The sequence below is a fragment of the Branchiostoma floridae genome, chromosome 8 (genome assembly GCF_000003815.2).
Source record: "Branchiostoma floridae strain S238N-H82 chromosome 8, Bfl_VNyyK, whole genome shotgun sequence".
Lineage (NCBI taxonomy): Eukaryota > Metazoa > Chordata > Leptocardii > Amphioxiformes > Branchiostomatidae > Branchiostoma > Branchiostoma floridae.
This window is the reverse complement of record NC_049986.1, coordinates 129017-148586: the sequence shown is the minus strand read 5'-3', so window position 1 is coordinate 148586 and position 19570 is coordinate 129017. Positions and strand designations below refer to the sequence as shown.

The window sequence follows — 19570 nt, the reverse complement described above, 5'->3', positions numbered from 1 at the left end:
ACATATGTAGCTGGAAAGGAGAGAAATGTCAATACATATGTATCATGCAAATGATGATCTCATTTGCATAATTAATGAGAAAATAGTAACGTGTTGACGGATCGTCATGATTTTCGGCATGTAGATAGCCTAAATGAAGACTTATATAATGTGATACTTATTATGCAAGTTAACAGCTAATTTGCATAATTGATTAGGAAAAGTTCATAAATCCACTGCATTCCATTATAGTACTTTCATCAAAGTTGTCACATATGTAACTGAGAAAGAGGGAAGAGAGTAAGAGGTGTATTTAAAGACTTTGAAAGAGAATAAGTCAAGAATTGATCAAAGGATCATCATGATTTTTGGTATGCTAATAGCTTAAGTAATGCTTGATACAATTAATTGTAAATTGGGATCTAATTTGCATAATAAATGCCGAAATTTTATAAACCAACTCCAAGCATTTAATTATAAAGAAAATGAAATGAGTAACGCATTTGTCTACAGACATCATTCTACATAACAAACCTGGTTTATTTGGCAAAGGTATGTGTTCGTGGAACTCTAGTTCGATCTAAAATGGATAGAAAACATGCAAAATTTTGACCGTTTTTCTGAGAGTGCTTAGGGTTGGTGTTATGGTTAGTGTTAGGGTTATGGTTACTATTAGGGTTAGGGCTAAATATGGGGTAAGGGGTTCGGGGTAGAAAAATTCTTTCCGAGGCATTATGTTTTTTGGCCATATTTCGATCTAAAATGGATACAAAACATGCAAATTTTGACCATTTTTCTGAGAATGCTTAGGGTTGGTCTTAGGGTTAGTGGTAGGGTTAGGGTTACTGTTAGGGTTAGGGCTAGGGTTAAGGTAAGGGGTTCGTGGTAGAAAAATTGTTTCCGAGGCATTGTGTTTTTTGGCCATATTTCGATCTGAAATGGATAGAAAACATGCAAATTTTGACCAATTTTCTTAGAATGCTTAGGGTTAATATTAGGGTTAGGGTACTGTTAGGGTTAGGGCTAGGGTTAGGGTAAGGTGTTCGTGGTAGAAAAATTGTTTCCGAGGCATTGTGTTTTTTGGCCATATTTCGATCTAAAATGGATAGAAAACATGCAAATTTTGACCAGTTTTCTGAGAGTGCTTAGGGTTGGTGTTATGGTTAGTGTTAGGGTTAGGGTTACGGCTAGGGTTAGGGCTAGATATGGGATAAGGGGTTCGGGGTAGAAAAATTCTTTCCGAGGCATTGTGTTTTTTGGCCATATTTCGATTAAAATGGATAGAAAACATGCAAATTTTGACCATTGCTCTGAAAGTGCTTAGGGTTGGTGTTATGGGTAGTGTTAGGGTTTGGGTTACTATTGGGGTTAGGGCTAGATATGTGTCGTAGATAAGAGAGGTAGATGTGAGGATTTCTTCATGTTTCAATTGAGTAATCATAAACAAATCAGCTCTTTATGGGTTTCAATCGCAAAATGATGTTTTCACGGTCATACCATTACGGCTCAGACACCGAAAGTTATAACGAAATGTGTTTACTGTACATTCTCTTCAAAGATTCTTCCTAACCTGTGGTCAGCTAACATGGACTCGGAGTTCTGGCCGGACCCAGATAAGTTTGACCTCTGTAGGTTCATTGACTCTGACGGCAAGGTGGTCTGTAGACCGGAATCCTTCATGTCATTTCTACTGGTAAGCGGCTTCAACCCAAAGTCCAACAAAACCACAACGAATGTTTTGAACCTTAAAATATCAAGATATTCAAACAAGTTATTGATGTCATCAAAATGTCTTGTCTGTTATTTCGTTTCATTCTTTCTTATTACCTATTCTACAGGTCACCGTGTCTGCCTCGATGAGCAGCTGCCTCGTTTCTTTCCTCCTGAAACACTTCACCTTCAAGTTGCCAGAGGGCGCCTTACGTCCAGTGTTGCAAGAAATTTTGGTCCCAAGAGATTTTTGCGCTGTTGGGTATTGTGCTGTTGGGTATATAAATTGTATATGTGTATTTTTCTGTGACACAGTGTGCATGTGTGTGTGTTTGTGTATATACATATTTGTGTGCGTGTATGGGCGTGTGTGTGTGTGTGTGTATGTGTGTGTGTGTGTGTGTGTTTGTGTATATATGTGTATGTGTGTCTGTTTGTGACGCACAGAGGCAATGTCAAGGACGGTTGGCCCAAAAGATATTTCGCCGTAGGCTATCGTTTGGCGTAGCGTGACTGCGCAAGTTGGGTTACACCCTGTCTATACTCTGTCTACAGCACAGATATCTGTACGTTAAATTGTTTACTCCTGCAGACCAGTTTTAACTCAAGCAGCCAACAAACGTGTTACAATTCACTACGGGCAATCAACCAAGGTAAGCTAGACGTTCTGTTGGTCTCTACCAGTCTAAGTACGCTGACTATAAGATAAATTTGCAATTGCTAGGAAAGTGTGGCCACCGAAGTGTTTGAGCGGCCAGGAGGGTGAGTGTTTCCATTTCCGCAGACTGACTCTCCTGGCCTAATATGCCTTTTTTTTACCAAATTCTAAGATCCATGCATGTCCCCTTAGGAAGGCCTAGTGAAGACTAACAGTCTGTTCTTTGCTTGCCTGTTGGCCAAACACTCTGGAGGAGGAAACTTTGTATAATTGTGAAAGGGGGAGGGAACTGGCGCCTTGGGGAGTTACACAGTGTGTATTGAAGCTCATTGGAATGAAAAAAAAATATTTAAGAATAGTGATCATTCGGTTAAAAAATTAATCAGCTCATCAGGCTACTTACTAACGATCACAAAGTGGTAAAAACACTACAGAGCCAAATCAAGCCAAAGCAACATTGTAAGCTACATTGGCTTGTGACCTGTCAGTCCAGGTCGATATAACATATGATTTATGGCCATTGAGGCCTTCCACGCTCTTTTGCTGATGTAAACCCTGCTGAAAACTCACAAATTTTGTCCTCGGAATGGTTTTGTAATCAAGTCAAAGCTCACAGACAGGACGATTAAAGTAGATTTTAATTTGTGATGTTTTTATTTCTACTTATATCGGATATGTGTGAAGCGGCTTGGTCTGACATACGTGTGTCATTGTGCACGTGTAACCTTCCTGATCCTTGCAACAGTCTGTTTAAGGTACCGCCCAGGAGTCTTCTGTCCCGATAACAATTAGTCATGCCATTGTAAGTTTTTCTGTACCCCTTACACTGTCTGACCGTCTGGAAAAAAATGTTAATTTTGCGTTGAGATCATTTTCAAGAATCTTGAGACTTATTAAAATGATCTCAAGATTCTCACGAAAAATCTCAAGATTGACTCAATACATCTCAAGATTTACCACAAAATCTCAAGACTTTTGGAAGAAATCTAAAGATTTTTTTTATTTTCAACGAGGCTCTTAGACCCTCGCTGTGGTTGAAAGGATCCAATGAGTACCAGAGACGTTTTTCACAAAATATCAGCAATGTAAGTTTAAGCTGTAAGGGGCTACAAGAATTTGTCCAAAGTGCTATGCTCAGTCCAATAATAATCTGCTCGCTGTAAGTAATATTCTACAAATGGTTATTTCTAACCAAAAATTATTGTACAGCGATTAATAACCGTATAATACTAACTGATTATGAGTTATTTGTCAATTTTCTCTAATGCTCGTAATTTTCAGAAAAGTATGTATTTGCCCAAAAGTTATGCCTTGTCACTTGATATAGACTGCTTACACAAGACATCCAAAAAGTATTGCTCTGTTAAAAGGTTGCTTCAATCTGGGCACAAGACCTTCTAATAACATTGTTAATTTTACTTTTTTTATCGAAAACATAGAGAATCAAATTTTTTCTTGTTACAATCTTTTGAATATGTGTGATTTTCATCAACTAGCCACATTTTGTTGTCAATAGATAGTTACATTAGAAGTTACGTGGCTCGAGTGGCCAACACATGGGTGTCACATGCCTTAATAAGGTTGAAATAACAAATTTGGAGACTTTTGCTTTTCATACCCATTTTGGGCATGTGAGATTCAATATAACTTTGGTTTAAAACAAAATGAATATTCCAAAATGAATCATTTGATGAAGTGCATCCAAAAGTGTTGAATAAAGTACATCATGTGGGTATATGTCATAGGCATCCACATTCGAACTTTCAGTACATATGGTTTCAATAGTAGCAAGGCGGGGGGGGGGTGCACGTGGGAGCCCCAGTAAACTAACATGGCTGATTCTCAGGATATCAAGATAGGGCATGGAAGCCGGGACATTTACATTTGTAGTCTGAAAATGGCCCCAAACCACAAAATTAAATCATTCAAGGTGATGTATGCCAAAATCGTGAACATGTTTGTTTGTTTTTATTTAATTTACCAGGGGTGACAAATCGCCATTGTATTGGCGGTTTTCAATGTGCCCTGGGGGGTAACCCAAGACAAACATGTACATACATGTTAAACAGAATAATAGGTAGTATTGAAAGAGAAAATTAACCTTAACGCAATACGAATCAAGCCAAATGATAGCAACTTAGGAATAATCAATACATAACATTATTTTACGATATAAGTAAATCAAAAATTTAATATTATCATAGTATGACTAAAAAACATAAGGTCATGTTGATTTGATTATATGGATGACATCCTCTGGGAACTCCAAAACTGATGCGAGCGAGCGAATAAAAAAAAAAGTTTGGCCCCCCCCAAAAAAGTTGCCTTCAGTATGAAATCAAAGTGGCCAGGAAGGTTGAACATAGGACTTAACACACATAGTATGGTATACCAACAGTTAGATGTAGGGACCAGTACATCATACGGGTGCAAAACATTTTTTTTTCTTCTTGGACCAATCCGAAAAAGAAACAGACCTGAAAAAAAAATCAGAGGAACCGGTTTTGCCAATTACGAAATGGACACACTATGTCATCAGGCATTTTGGGTCTTACTGGGGGCCAAGAAGACAGCAAGAGCGAAGTCAAGTAGAGTTAATAGTCAATTTCACCAAGTTTCTACAGTCAAAGGTACAGAGACAGTTAGCCTTTATTACATGGAGATAGGATTTCGAAATGCCAGTGGGAGTCGGATAATCAACCGAACAGATTCCTTTGTAGCAAAATTGACCAATTACCATTGTTTTGAGTATTGCCAGTTCTCAAGTTTCCACAGACAACAAGGTCCAGGTTCAGGTCCGGACCTGAAAATGATCCTCTGGACCTGAACATGACCTTTACCTGAATTTTCTGTACTGGTACCTCCCCCTACCAACAATAGATTTTTTTTCTTTCTGTCCTGTCACATCTTAATCTTTGACTTTAGATTTATTTTGGCATTCTATGGCATTAGTTATCTGTTTTCTGATAATTTTTATTCAATCTATGGAATATTTCTGCTCATTTTACAGCTGCTTTGCACAATTGTGGTCGAAAACTTTTTTTTTTTTTTGGAAACGGCCGAAAATTGGTGCGAGCGCGGATGTCATCCATATAATCAAATCAACATTGCCTAATTAGAAAGAAATGATAGGGGAAATGAATGAAATAGCTACGGCGTCAAGCCCCCAGTTTTAAGATCCTACTGAGCTGGACTGAAAGACAACGTCAATCATTCATTCACAAAGCTCTCTCTCTAATGTATCAGTAATGACGCACTAATATCATCTGTTATATTGACGTATAACTATTATAAATGCTGCACAATCAATGTCTGTACTTGTAATTTTAGGTAAAACTATTATACAATCTTAATAATGTTTTGAAATATCTGTAATAAGTTTTAAACTTAGGACAAAAAAATGAAGGCGCTATGCGTATCAAGTATCTTCCCATCTGTTTTCAAAATATTCTCAGGCCTTTGTATTTTGGTCACTGTCACGTACAACGCGATGACTTGACACCTTTGTAAACCGGTGTCAGCCCAGCAGTAAGAAAGACGCAGGGTCCTTTCGCGAAGCTACTTGAGTGTTTCTTCAAGATTACTCAAGATTACTCTTCATACAACGGCTTTGACAACAGATCACCCTTTGACACAAGTTGCAGGTCCTCAACAAGGGTGAAAATAGTAGCAATTGGCCACATAGACAGATAACATGCACTCTAGGGGGAGTTTTTTCCCTGTCGAAAACTGTAGTTTGGGCCGGCTAACTCCTTTATTGTGTTGTCCGTCTAATTGACCATTTTCTGCCGTCCCGGACAACATGTGGAGTAATCGGTAGAGTCTACAAGGTTCGGACAATTTGACCATATCAGAGTGGCTCTAGATTTGTTGTTCATTAAGGGACGCGACATTTACCTTAACCTCTGTTCTATTTGAAACCCCATCCTTGACAAAGACTTTGCTCACTGACATCACTAAATGTTATATTTACCATGAAGGGCAAGGCAGGGAAAATTTATTCAGCCCAATAGCTACCTACATTCTGCTCGACTGCACAAGACGGGTGTCCTTGACCTTATCCCAACATGCCAGTATGACAAAGAATCAAGGCGCAATATGCGTATCAAGTATCTTCCAAACTGTTTTCAAAACATTCTCAGGCCTTTGTATTTTGGTCACTGTCAAGTATAACGCGATGACTTGACACCTTTGTGAACCGGTGTCAGCCCAGCAGTAAGAAAGACGCAGAATCATTTCGCGAAGCTACTTGAGTGTTTCTTAAAGATTACTCAAGATTACGAGGGGTGATCAATAGGTTCTCGGCCCCAAAAAAGAAATGATAAGCACAACACAAATTTTGAGGCACAACTTCATAGTATGGAGCCTTTTATCCATATCCTCCAAATTTCAAATCATTGGAGTCATTACTTCACAGGCATTCGTTTTTTGCAAATCAGAAGCGGCGAGAAAAAAGTGGTGTGAATTGTGATCCGACATGTGTTTTACGAGTTCCCCATGCCGTAAATTAACAAAAGACATTGTCAAAATGTTTGATAATGATTCTCTTCCTATTTCAAGCAAAAAGAATTGGGTGTCTCACTTCCAGCAGCGCAAGTTGACCCGCCACATCAGGTCAGGTCAATTGTCCACGTTTTTTTCCTTCTCCCTTACCTAACATTACTGGATGTCGCCTGCAAAGTAATGATCACAATAATTTGAATTTTGGTACATATTTATATAAGACTTTATACTTGACATCTATGCTTCGAAATCTGAGCTATGCTTATTATTTCTCGGTACAGCCGAGGACTTATTGATAACTTCACGTACATGTATAAAGTCTTATATAAATGTGTACCAAATTTTTAATTATTGTGATCATTACGTTGCAGGCGACACCCAGTAACGTTAGGTAAGGGATAACGAAAAAAAAGTGGACAATTGATCTGCAACCTGAGGTGTGCGGGTCAAATTGTCTCATCACACTTCACCCTTCTTTTTCTCGCCACTTACCTTCTAATTTAGAAAAAACGAATGCCTGGTCAAGAACTTATTGATCACCCCTCGTACTCTTCCTACAACGTTTTTTGACAATAGATCACCCTTTGACACAAGTTGCAGGTCATCAACAGAAAGGTGAAAATAGTAGCAATTGGCCACCTAGACAGATAACATGCACTCTAGGTGGAGTTTTTTCCCTGTCGAAAACTGTAGTTTGGGCCGGCTAACTCCTTTATTGTGTTGTCCGTCTAATTGACCATTTTCTGCCGTCCCGGACAACATGTGGAGTAATCGGTAGAGTCTACAAAGTTCGGACAATTTGACCATATCAGCGTGGCTTTAGATCTGTTGTTCATTGAGGGACGTGACATTTACCTGAACCTCTGTTCTATTTGAAACCCAATCCTGAACAAAGACTTTGCTCACTGACATCACTAAATGTTATATTTACCACGAAGGGCAAGGCAGGGAAAATTTATTCAGCCCAAAAGCTACCTACATTCTGCTCGACAGCACAAGACAGGTGTCGTTGGCCTTCTCCCAACATGCCAGCATGACAAAGAATCAAGGCGCAATATGCGTATCAAGTATCTTCCCAACTGTTTTCAACACATTCCCAGGCCTTTGTATTTTGGTCACTGTCACGTACAACGCGATGACTTGACACCATTGTGAACCGGTGTCAGTCAAGCAGTAAGGAAGACGTAGGATCCTTTCGCGAAGCTACTTGAGTGTTTCTTCAGGATTACACATCTTCCTGTACGTGTATCCCGGTTACACATGTCCTTATATAGCAAGGTGAGATAAAGTTTTATTTAGAGGGTAGTTCTAGGTTGGACAGTCACTCATGGAGTAGGCAAAATCTACCGGTGCAGAGTCAAATTCTTTTGCTAGGCCTTACTAGCTATTGTCAAGGTATATGTTACAGATCTGGAGAGAACCTTACCAAGTCTGGCTTTCTAGCGCAAAGCTTACCGCCATATCGTTGTCCTTACCATTGTGACATTTCTAACATAAGACATAAATGCTACATGTAGATGCGGCATGTGCACTACCGAACATTGTCTATTGCTTTTTTGTACGATAGTACATGTATATCTTTAGTATATTTAACGTTACGTTTACATTCATAACCAAAATACTGCAACGTGTTCTGCATTTTTGTGATACTAATTTAGCAAATGATCAACGTATCATTTTATATCCCAATTACATAACGATGTGTCAAACGTACTTAATTGTAATTGCTAGCAGGTTCTAACAGGCTTAAAACTTGACATACATGTACATGTCTTTTTTTTTTACAAAGTTGTAAAAACTAAACTACAAAGCTTATATCTTACAAATTTCCACATGTGCATGTGCCTAGGCCTAGGATGGTCTCCAATACTTATAGGAAAGGAATTTTCTTTGTCATTGAGCCTGTAATGGCATATGAAAATGTTCTGATAAGCGTTTTAGTTGCGTTTTATTTGAGGGCTTTTGGTTTTTGCCAGTTCACACAAATTGAAGTCTTCAAACATGACAGAATGACTGTAGTCATTATACTAGTATACACCGTCCTTTGCCTCGCCTGTCACTCGCCTTCCTCCTCTATCACCTCCATGCATGGACATACGTCCTTGGTCGGAAGCAACTGATATATTTTGAGTTGCGAGTGGAAGTCACAAGTAGTGACTTTCTTTGGTTCAACGTTGGGCACGTCTGACATACTGGTCAGAGGGAATGTTCATAAAGACATGTATGTTCATAAAGATATTTTATACAATGTAAGAAGATGGGCATGTTTCTTCTGTCAGAAAAGAGGAGGGAACCGTAGGCTTATTATTATGATGTGACTTGTGTGTGACCAAGGGGACCAGTACCAAACTGTTGGAAGTGTGTCGTGGCACTGTGGTAAAGGTCACCACTTCTCTGACCCCAACACCAAAGTCTTTCCACTTCCAGACTCGCATGTCTTCAGCAGTTTCAAACAAGAAATTGTTCCATGACTTGACGTCTTCCTATTTTTGTCTTGCATTACCTGTTTGTTTTGCCATGTTTTACCTGTTTGTGCTATTCTACATCCCTTATGCCTACATATGACTGCATGTCTTCCAAGGTTAAGTTATGTTTTTCATTGACATACCGTCTTACTTATATGTGGATGCTATCTTGCGGTCACAAATGCCCTTATTACCTGCCTGACGGTCTAAGAAGGCAAAGCACAGCATTGGACTGCTATTTTTCTGACCGATCGCTCGCAGAGACAAAATCAGTACAGCGTCCCGCATTGACCCATCTAAAAACACTTTTCGTTAAAAAAGAAGATGGCTAAATTTTCAAAATAGACACCATAAACATTGTAACAAGAATCGAAGCAATTGGTATCACAGCCAAATTCGTTTATGCATAAGCTTTGTTTTGTATATATTTCTTGATAAGATAAATATAAGTAGTGACTGGAAGAAAAGATAATAGATATGTAGCTGATTTGAATAAGGTTATAATTTCTAGCACTGCTTTTGTTAGTGAATGATTCTCTGGCTTCATGGTCTAAAGCATAATTTGAAGAATGGCACAGATAGCTGACCAATCCTTATGGCATTCGTTGCAAATGTGGACAAAACATCCCACATCATACGTGGCATCGCCCCCTTTGTGTAATTACTGCAGCCTCGTGTCAGCTAAAAAAGTCTGCCGTCTGCTGTCTGTACTTAATTGAGAAGAATTCCATGCCCAGTCCATAACTACAAAAGCCAATTGCTTATCTAGCCTCCGTAAAGAAGACTGTTTGCCAAAATCCTGGCTTGCTAGTCATAACAAATGGGCCTTCTAACTGTTAATGGCTGAAGACAAGTAATCAAAACTAAAACATAGTGGACGCTTGTGTTCCTCTGTGAGGAGGCCCTCCTTCTCAATCAGCCTCTGTACTTACTATAATAAAGATCTTTTGTACTAATAACTATTCAGAGCCCTTGATTTATTTCCACTGACGTATTTGCATCTGTAAATAACGACACCTATAGCTGCAGTATAATGTGCATCCACCAGAATTGCCCTGAGGATGGTGACAGACGATCACTGAAACGTGGTGAAAATAAAACAAGGGTTGTGAAAAAAGGATCTTTATTCAATGACGTACACGTACCAACATGATGAAACTATTCATGGGTCTTTTTAACTTCAGAAATACTATTGTCTACCTCAGTCCATCGTTCACAGACAATGGCTATCGTTGTCAGTAAGTCCTCCGCGAATCACTCATCGGTGGCGCCCATCATCATTCCTAATCCCTTAGGCCACACAATTGTGCAAATTATTTCAGTGGGGGCTAGTCTGATGTCAGTAGCGTGTGTTTGTATATGTATGGGGGGGGGGGCTAAAAGTGCCCGCGGCAACTTTGACGTCATATAGCCATATCAACGGGTTACTTACTATTAATGACGTCATAATTACGTCATATTACGTCAAAATGATAAAAAATTCTAGGAATTATGAAACTCAACAAGCCCATCACCCCCTGCAAATTTGGTGATCGTACAGTAATAAATACGAAGGGGGGGGGGGTTCCATGGTAAAAAAAAACCCAGTCTTGATATGTTTAAATTGACATATTGTTTCCTGAGTGCTGAGTGCTAAGCAGAGAAAGCAGCGGGTCCCATTTTTAAAATGTCTTTGGTATGACACGGTCAGAGATTAAACTCACATCCTAACAATCTCGAGTGCAAGGCGAACACAAAATAGACCATCACATTTGCAGTATATTCTAATTGATCAGGATGTGTGCTCAAACTTTTTTTCTAGTTAAGAATTTCCTTTTGTTACTCACCTCAAGTTTATAATTGGTCTTTCTGAATGGATTATCAATATAAAATAGTTCTATGTTATCTGTGTTTTGAATGTCCATACAGAGCCCGTCTCATTATTGAACAGATTAAGTTTACACAATGGTTTAGTCAGTAACAAACCCCTCCACGTAAAAAAACAACGATAACATGTGCCAAACCAACTTTATTCCTTTTCAAATGTCCTTATATACCCCGTGTACAACCAAAATCAATGCATCTAATGTATTGTAGTTTTATGACAGTTATGTGTGGTTTTCACACAGGCTCACAGCTACACAAAAAGGCTCCATAATTTACCTCCATACTGAAACATCACTACCTGATTTATCATGGTCCCAACGGTAGGAGTGATTTCACGGTAGGAGTGGAAACGATTGTTTCGCGGTGTTTTAAGTTCGCGGTTTAAACGATATCGTAGTACACACCGGGACCCTTACTGACCACAAGCCGGACACCATGATGGCACATGACCTCGAAATTTTTATCACGTCTCGAACGGAACTTAAAGGACTCCTAGTATATATGCAAAAAGGGGGCCTCTAGCAAGCCATAGGGTATCGAGTTTTGATACACTATAGCAACATATTTCCATTCGATCTCCCTCTGGTTCAATTTCAACACTATCATACTTAGTTACGCTTATGATATTGATTATGAAGTAGCAGTTGTTTAAAAGTGTAAGATCGTCTTTATTTCTTCTAAATGATTCTAACAGTTTTTTCATCATACTTGGTTACATTTATGATCTTGATAATGGATTAGAAGCTATCTCAAGGGGTAATATCGTCTTTATTTGTTATAGATGAGATACTATGCGTAGCACTGAATGAACTTGCATGATAATTGACTCCTTGCCTTGTTTTGAATGTCACGATCCAACAGATATGCCTGTAGGTGACTTCTCCTGCACTGATAACGATCTGTTAAACAAACGGCCGTGCCATGAATATGTGTGCATCGGTCGTAACTGCCACTTGTCATTCTTACACAAAGTAAAGTTTAGAATTCTCCTTGTGCTGCAGTACTGTACAGCGTAATTCTGTTCAAACATGTTTTATTATATGTTCGTCCTGGTAAGCCCCATAAGGAGCCTTTTTTTATCGTGTACGATATAATAGATATACGCATTGATTTAGTAAGGTATCTGTTAAAAGACGTTGCATTGTTGTTTATTGAAGTGTGGGATGTGACATTTACCTGAACTTGGGGGTGGTTTAGTTTTATTCAATTATCTTTCTCTATTACCCAGAATACTATGCCCAGTGTAATGTATGTAATTTTCATGCATCCCGTTAGATTAAAGAACGCAACTACATTGGTACATGACCATTTCTAGGGATATGAACGGATCTGAGTAGCCTGACGTGATAGCCAGGCGCGTTAGATAACACGAATAGACAGCCCAGTTAGTCAGCCCAGCTTTTTTGTAAACCCTACATTAAGGGATGTGCAAGGCGAATGAAGAAGGATACAAGACTGATGCATCGAAACAGTATCTCTGACGTTACTGGCACATCTTCCCAATCAACTGACACTCTGAGCCTTCTTGAATATTTTCAGACGAAACATCGTCCTTTTTATCACTTTCTAGAGCCAACTCCTTCCCACCTGACGAATGCCATGGCACAGTGGCAACAAACTTCTAGCATCAGTAAACAGTGTCAGTGACTGGTAGATGGTGTGTAGCGTCAACAGTGATAAACAATAGTGCCTTGTGTATGCGAGAAGGGATCCAAATTGTGAACCAGTCGGAAGGGGAGGGATGTTGAATTAGCCCATGCACGGGCATGGGCAAAGGGATGGAAATATGCTGTATTTGTTCATTTCTTGTAGATGTTGTATTTCTTGTAAGTACAAACCCTCTCATTTTTTTCGAACACAGAACAATGTTTTCTGCGTTGTTGTCAGAAGTCTCCATCCGCACCATCGCGTTGTTTTTGGTCGTCTTCCTCACCCTTCTCGTCTTCTTCAAACGGCGTAAGAACCTCCCACCATCACCGAGTGGGAGCTGGCCTGTTGTCGGCCACCTGTTGTCCCTCGGCCGAGCGCCCCACCTGAAGCTTACGGAGTGGAGGAAGCAGTATGGCGACGTGTACACTGTTCGAATGGGGATGGAAGACGTGGTGGTTCTGAACGGCTGCCGGGCCATCAAAGAGGCGCTTGTGGACTACAAGGATGCTTTCTCCAGCAGGCCAAGCGTGTATGTGCTGAATCTGTTTTCTGGGTTTGGAAAAAGTGCGTACGTTCTTCTCTTCCAATTTCGCATGCCACTATGTATGGTTTTGAAATGACGATATCCTGATAGTGAACGATTTTACATCGTTATATGTAACATTTAGTGTAACAGTTGCATTATTTTTGACATGACGACTGTAAAGGTAAATTTTTAACATGATGATAATGGTATGAAATGTAATCCGTCATGTCTTTTTCTGTTCACATTGGTATGCAAATTATCCATTACTTATTTGATTTCACTTATGATTTGGAGTTATATTAGGATTAACGTTGTAAAATTGATTTGCCTTATCTTGTCTTAGTTAAATTGCGTTATTCTTTATCGATTCTTGCTAAGTTACAATTTATTTAATTTTGTATTGTCCTTGATTATTGTTATGTATGTACGGGGTTTCCCCCCAGAGATCTTTGAAAAACGCCGACCATGTACCCCTGGATAAATAAATAAACAAACAAACAAACAAACAAAAGGAACCGAAAATCTGTCACTATAAGGTGGCCTGATTTCTTAGCCACCTTCGGTGCGCTAGTAGTCTTTCCCAGAACCCCTATTGTTTTGGTCCCAATTCAAGATGTATTGCCTGCGGCGCTATGCACTAGTGCAAGATGACCCAATTCTAGCAGAATTGCAAACAAGGGTAAATAAACAATGGTACAGGCACCATACCTCTTTGTTCTTCCCTTCAATGCATGGCGTATGTATATATATATATATAGAGAGAGAGAGAGAGAGAGAGAATTTTGAATTTTGAGAACCCGAGGTCTGTGAGATATATGATATCATATGATATCATATATATACCTCGGGTATATATATATATATATATATATATATATATATATATATATATACATATATATATATATATATATATATATATATGATATCATATATCTCACAGACCTCGGGTTCTCAAAATTCAACCAAGCCTACAAAGAAAAACGCAAGTTTGCCTACAGTGCGCTGAGAAACCTGGGAATGAGAATGGGACCGGGCAGTATGGAAGAAAACATCAGAGAAGAGGGTCGTCAGCTCTGTCTGAAGGTATTTTTGCGAACATTCTCACTTTAAGCCCTTGAAAGGCACAAAATAAGTCTTCGATAACGTCACAACACAGCACACAAGTAATTCCGATTAACTGATAGCTGTTTGAGTTGTGAGAGTACATCTTTGTCTTTGTTATTTCCAAATGAACATAGCCTTTGTTGTTCTTAATAAGTATAGTAGTAGTAGATACAACGATGACATGAGAAGATGGACAATCTGAGCCATGTGGTGTGTATTTTTTAATAGTTGTCGGAACAAGGGGACGCACATCCACGTGACATCGCCGACAACCTGACTGTGTCAGTCGCCAACATCACCTGCTCCATGGTGTTCGGGAAACGCTACGACTATGATGACGTCACGTTTGTGGAACTGACCAAAAGCATCAACAAACTGTTCGCCGAACTTGGATCGAGTCAGCTGATGACCGTATTTCCATTTCTGCGATTCGTACCGGGAGGTAGGGTATACTAATAGCCTGGGTACCATCCGATTACTACCGGGGCACCTTTGATACCGATACCCTCGCATGTCCCGTAGTAGTCGGATGGTACCCAGGCTAGGATATTAGATATGTAAAGACGGTTTGTTCATAAATTACTTTAAGTTTAAGCACTTAATCATTATCTTGAGTTAGTGTTTATAATAGGCGTTCACTGACCGTAACAATATGGTATGTTCGGTTCCTACCTTCATGGATTAGTAATGTTAGCATCAAAAACAACTACTTTATTATGGCTGACACACAAAAACATTATTAGGTCCAGGAAGGATTTTTCGATGCGACGGGGAACGGTTTTTCCTTTTGTTTGTACCAACTTAAGTTCCTGTTGATAAATTTGTATAATTTTAATATGCAGGTTTTGATGAAACAAGACACCCTAGCAGCTTTTACACCGCCGATAGTAGAACGCTAAAGTCCATAGTTGAATAGCACACGTATGTCCAAGATCGACGACCTCAATTTGAGTCAACCGGCTTGTGTTTTTGCGTGTTTGTTTGACAATGACGCGGCAATGTTGTTGTTCACATTAAGCAATTGTTTTCTGCACGATATCATATTGGATTTTCTTTACAGTTAATTCATCAAACAGGATTATTGTCGAATGCCTAAACGAGGTCCAGGCATACCTTCGACATGAAATTACAAAGCATCGCGAGAACCTGGACAACGAGAATCCACGAGACTTCATCGACCTCCTCCTCACCGAACTACAGACCCAAGAGAAGACCGACTGCTTAACAGAGGAGAACATTGTGTTTATAATCCAAGACATGTTTACTGCTGGAGTCGAGACCACAGCCTCCACCTTGCGATGGGGTCTTCTGTACATGGTTCTGTGTCCAGAGGAGCAGCAAAAGGTACATCACAGTGCGTATGTGCTAGTAATGGATTATGGTCTAGGTCCAAGTTCAAGATCTGTCACCTCAAAAAGGAAACATTTGTCTAGACGTTGATGAAAAGTTCTGCTGCCTTACAGAGGGTTACAGTCGATTTCATTGACTTTTTTTGATAGTTTAAAACCATTTAGTGTTGCAAAACAGTCGCAAGTGTGAATAAGCCATTTCACGTATGCATGCACAAAAACAAGAATCCCGAGTAATGTGTCAAAACGAAAGGCCCCCGAGACAAAAACAAAACACGTCTGACCATTTTTATGGAGAAATCAAGACAATAGTTAAGACTAGAACTATTAAAACATCAGGGGCCTACAATTTTGACATATTCCCCCCCAATTACTGTCGCTGCGCATGCGTAATTGAAATTGTGAAGGAGCTGATCGTATAGAAGCCAAGGAATCTTTAATATATAAAGTTTGACCCATAACACAATTCATAACTCACATATGCGCACATGGAACTCCAGATAGCTCATTTGAAGTAAAAACCACTATTTTAAACTCTGTAACAGGTCCAAGCTGAGCTGGACAGTATCCTGGGAACAGACCATGACGTGCCCACCCTGGCCCACAGGTCCCAGCTCCCGTATACTGAGGCTACTATCATGGAGATCCAGCGAATCAGGGCCATCGGTCCCCTTGGTGGTCCTCACGCTCCAAACGAGGACACGGCTTTCCGAGGCTACGACATCCCATCAGGAACGCAGGTGAGAGATTTATCAACAGCATTGTTGTCTTCGTTACGTCTTGATGAACTTTGACCCCGACCACAATGCATTACTCACACATGCGCACTCGGATCTTTGGGGTCGTGCATGGGACGTAATAAACGCGAGGCAAATATAGAGATTTCTTTTTCACGTTTTAATTGAGTAATTTTATGTCAAATAAACTTTTTATATTAAACTTGAATTGCAGAACGATGTTTTTATATATATAGCGGCTATTATAGCCCCACGCTACATGACATGTCTCTATGGTATTGATTCTGACAGTTAAAGAATGTTTTTACTATCTATTCGATTCGAAGGTTCTTCCCAACCTGTGGTCAGCTCATATGGACCCGCAGTTCTGGCCGGACCCAGAGAAGTTTGACCCCCGTAGGTTCCTTGACTCTGACGGCAATGTGGTCCGTAGGCAGGAATCCTTTATGCCTTTTTCTACTGGTGAGTTTTGAAACCCAAATTCCGCCGAAATCTCCATAAGATTGTTTTCTTCGTACGAGGTAGCTGATAAATATAAAAGCTTTCTGTGCTTGGTTGTCAAATTTTGTCTCTTTTTAACAATGCACTATGAAGTTATAAAGTCATTGGTGTCGTTATTTTTTTTTCTTACATTTTCGCATCATCCTTTTTAAACAGGACGTCGTGCCTGCATCGGTGAGCAGCTGGCTAAGATGGAGCTCTTTCTGCTCTTTTCTTCCCTCCTGAGACACTTCACCTTCAAGTTGCCAGAGGGCGCCGCTGCACCTTCGACAGTTGGCTGCTTGGGATTAACCTATGTCCCACCAACAGTAAATATGTGCATCACCAAACGCTAGGGATACAATGTCAACATAATTGTGATATTGGCTCACAATACCTATTCTAAAAGGTGACTGAGTTACCTTGTTTAGATATTTTAGATATTGACATACAGCCAACTGAAAAGTAAATGATGAATATATGTATATTTATATCCACCAACAAACATATATCTTTATATATTTTTCCGGTACATATATTCGTCATATTGTACAACCACGACCTACTAAGGAGAACCATCTCTAAAGACCCATTACGTAGATCGTAGCTACATATATACAATAAATGCGGGAATACTTGGGATACTCGTGCATTATATCGTATAAATTTCAATTGTCTTACTACGGAAAAGATTGTCCTAGATACTGGTCAGGGGTTTGTTTTGGTTAGCCTGTTGAAAAAATTATGTGACATTGAAGTCGTAGGATGACATACGACAAATGAGTGTCCGTAATAGATTTGGCTACTTTTAGATGTTAACTGCACCTCGGTGCAAGTACAGATACTTTTAGCTTAATTGTATTGATAGGGAGGCCAAATGTAAATGTTTTTTAAAGCAATTTTAAAGACAGACATTGCAAAATTACATTAAACAGTTATAATTAGTGGACATGAAAACTTCATTCGCTGTTAAAACGTACCACAAGTAATGAAGTCAATTTCAGAGTAATGCGATGCCAGTTAGTATAATTCTATTACATATGAAATGGAGAAGAAAAGGAATTGATCTGATTGAGTGGGTTACGAGTGCACTAAGATGTGTGTAGAAGTCATTGATTAAAAATTCAACGATTATTGTTTATTCTGAACTCAATTTTGTGTATACTGAGATTTGCATAAGACTTGTGGTTGAGACTGTACTAGTGCCCTAATACATAACTAATACATACATAATTCATCCGGTTTTACACCGATGAGGCACAGTCCAAAGCACAAGTTTTCCAGTATGATCTGTCCTTCATGGCAGACATTGAACTAGACCCTGACAGTTCAATGTCTCTTTCTATCATTGTCTTTAAGGTAATGTATGGTCGGCCAACTCTGCGCCTTCCTTCTGGCAGCCAGTCCATTAGTCTCCCTGCAGGCTCGTTCCCACGAACCACATGCCCTGCCATGGCGAGCCGGCGCCGCCTCACCACAGATGAAATGGCTGGGAGTGGGCCGTATAGTTGCTTGTTGGTTAAACAGTCTCTCCATGAAACATTATACACCTTTCTTAACATTTTCGTATAAGTAACATCCAATTTTTTGCTCTGGGCTGCTGTCATAGTCCATGACTCACAACTATACAGTAGAATGGACTCAGTACATGCTTTAAACACTTTGGTTTTTGTGTGCTTACTGATGGGTGCTTTCCATATCTTTTGTAAGGAATGGAGAGAACTCCAGGCTTGAGCAATCCTACATTCCATATCTTTCTCAGAATTGGTACTAGTGCCCATCTCTGTCATTAACTTAGTACCTACCTGTAAATCTGGAACTGGAATGAAGGATTTCTGATAAACTCTGAGGTTGAAACGAGCATGTGACAAAGTGATTATTTTTTACTTTCTGCTTTGACATTTTCTCCTCAAAGGTTGGCTCAGTCAGCTACATGTGAAAATCTCTGTAAATAAATAAAATAGATAGACAAGGCGTCAACATTCACACACAATGTCAATTTGATATTTTGCTATATTCCATAAATTTATTTTATCATTTTCCATCAAAACAAACAAAGACAAAGGAAATACCACGGATCCTATGATAATGATAAAGCAAGTAAAAAAAAGTGAATGGAGTAATACTTATGAATACAAATCAATAGGCGTAGTAAAAAAAAGTGAATGGAGTAATACTTATGAATACAAATCAATAGGCGTAGTAAATACAAATAAACAAGCAGAAATACAGACATAGGGAAACTGATTTTTATAACAAAAAATTATGATAACATATAAATGAAAAACATGATAGTAAATATGGTATTTTACTTCAAATTATGATAACATATAAATGAAAAACATGATAGTAAATATGGTATTTTACTTCCAACCCAACTCGATACCCATTGCCCAAATGTCGTAATGGTTGATTTAACTACATGTTTTAATCTTTGGTTTCGTTCGAAAAGTGTGACGTTATCTCAATTGTTTATCACCCCCTTTCCTATCGATTAAGGATTAATGACCCGCCCCGAGGTGTATATGGTGTCATAACGC

At 39.2% G+C, this 19570-nt stretch overlaps 1 protein-coding gene across 3 annotated transcripts in view; it reads left to right on the top strand.

Moving 5' to 3' along the window:
• Positions 1–18169, top strand: part of LOC118420466 (cytochrome P450 2C31-like) — a 43634-nt gene extending 25465 nt beyond the window's left edge. Inside the window, exons 1-8 of one of the 3 annotated variants that reach the window (XM_035827287.1) lie at positions 2182–2342; positions 13043–13395; positions 14301–14443; positions 14693–14906; positions 15525–15808; positions 16359–16553; positions 16877–17012; positions 17208–18169. In XM_035827287.1, coding sequence (XP_035683180.1) covers positions 13047–13395; positions 14301–14443; positions 14693–14906; positions 15525–15808; positions 16359–16553; positions 16877–17012; positions 17208–17386 — 1500 coding nt within the window. In that variant the 5' untranslated portion in view covers positions 2182–2342; positions 13043–13046 and the 3' untranslated portion in view covers positions 17387–18169. Of the gene's footprint in view, positions 1–2181; positions 2343–8017; positions 8129–13042; positions 13396–14300; positions 14444–14692; positions 14907–15524; positions 15809–16358; positions 16554–16876; positions 17013–17207 lie in introns of those variants that run through there. The other 2 variants (XM_035827290.1, XM_035827289.1) reach the window with 2 other exon arrangements.
• The last annotated feature ends 1401 nt before the right edge of the window (positions 18170–19570 follow it).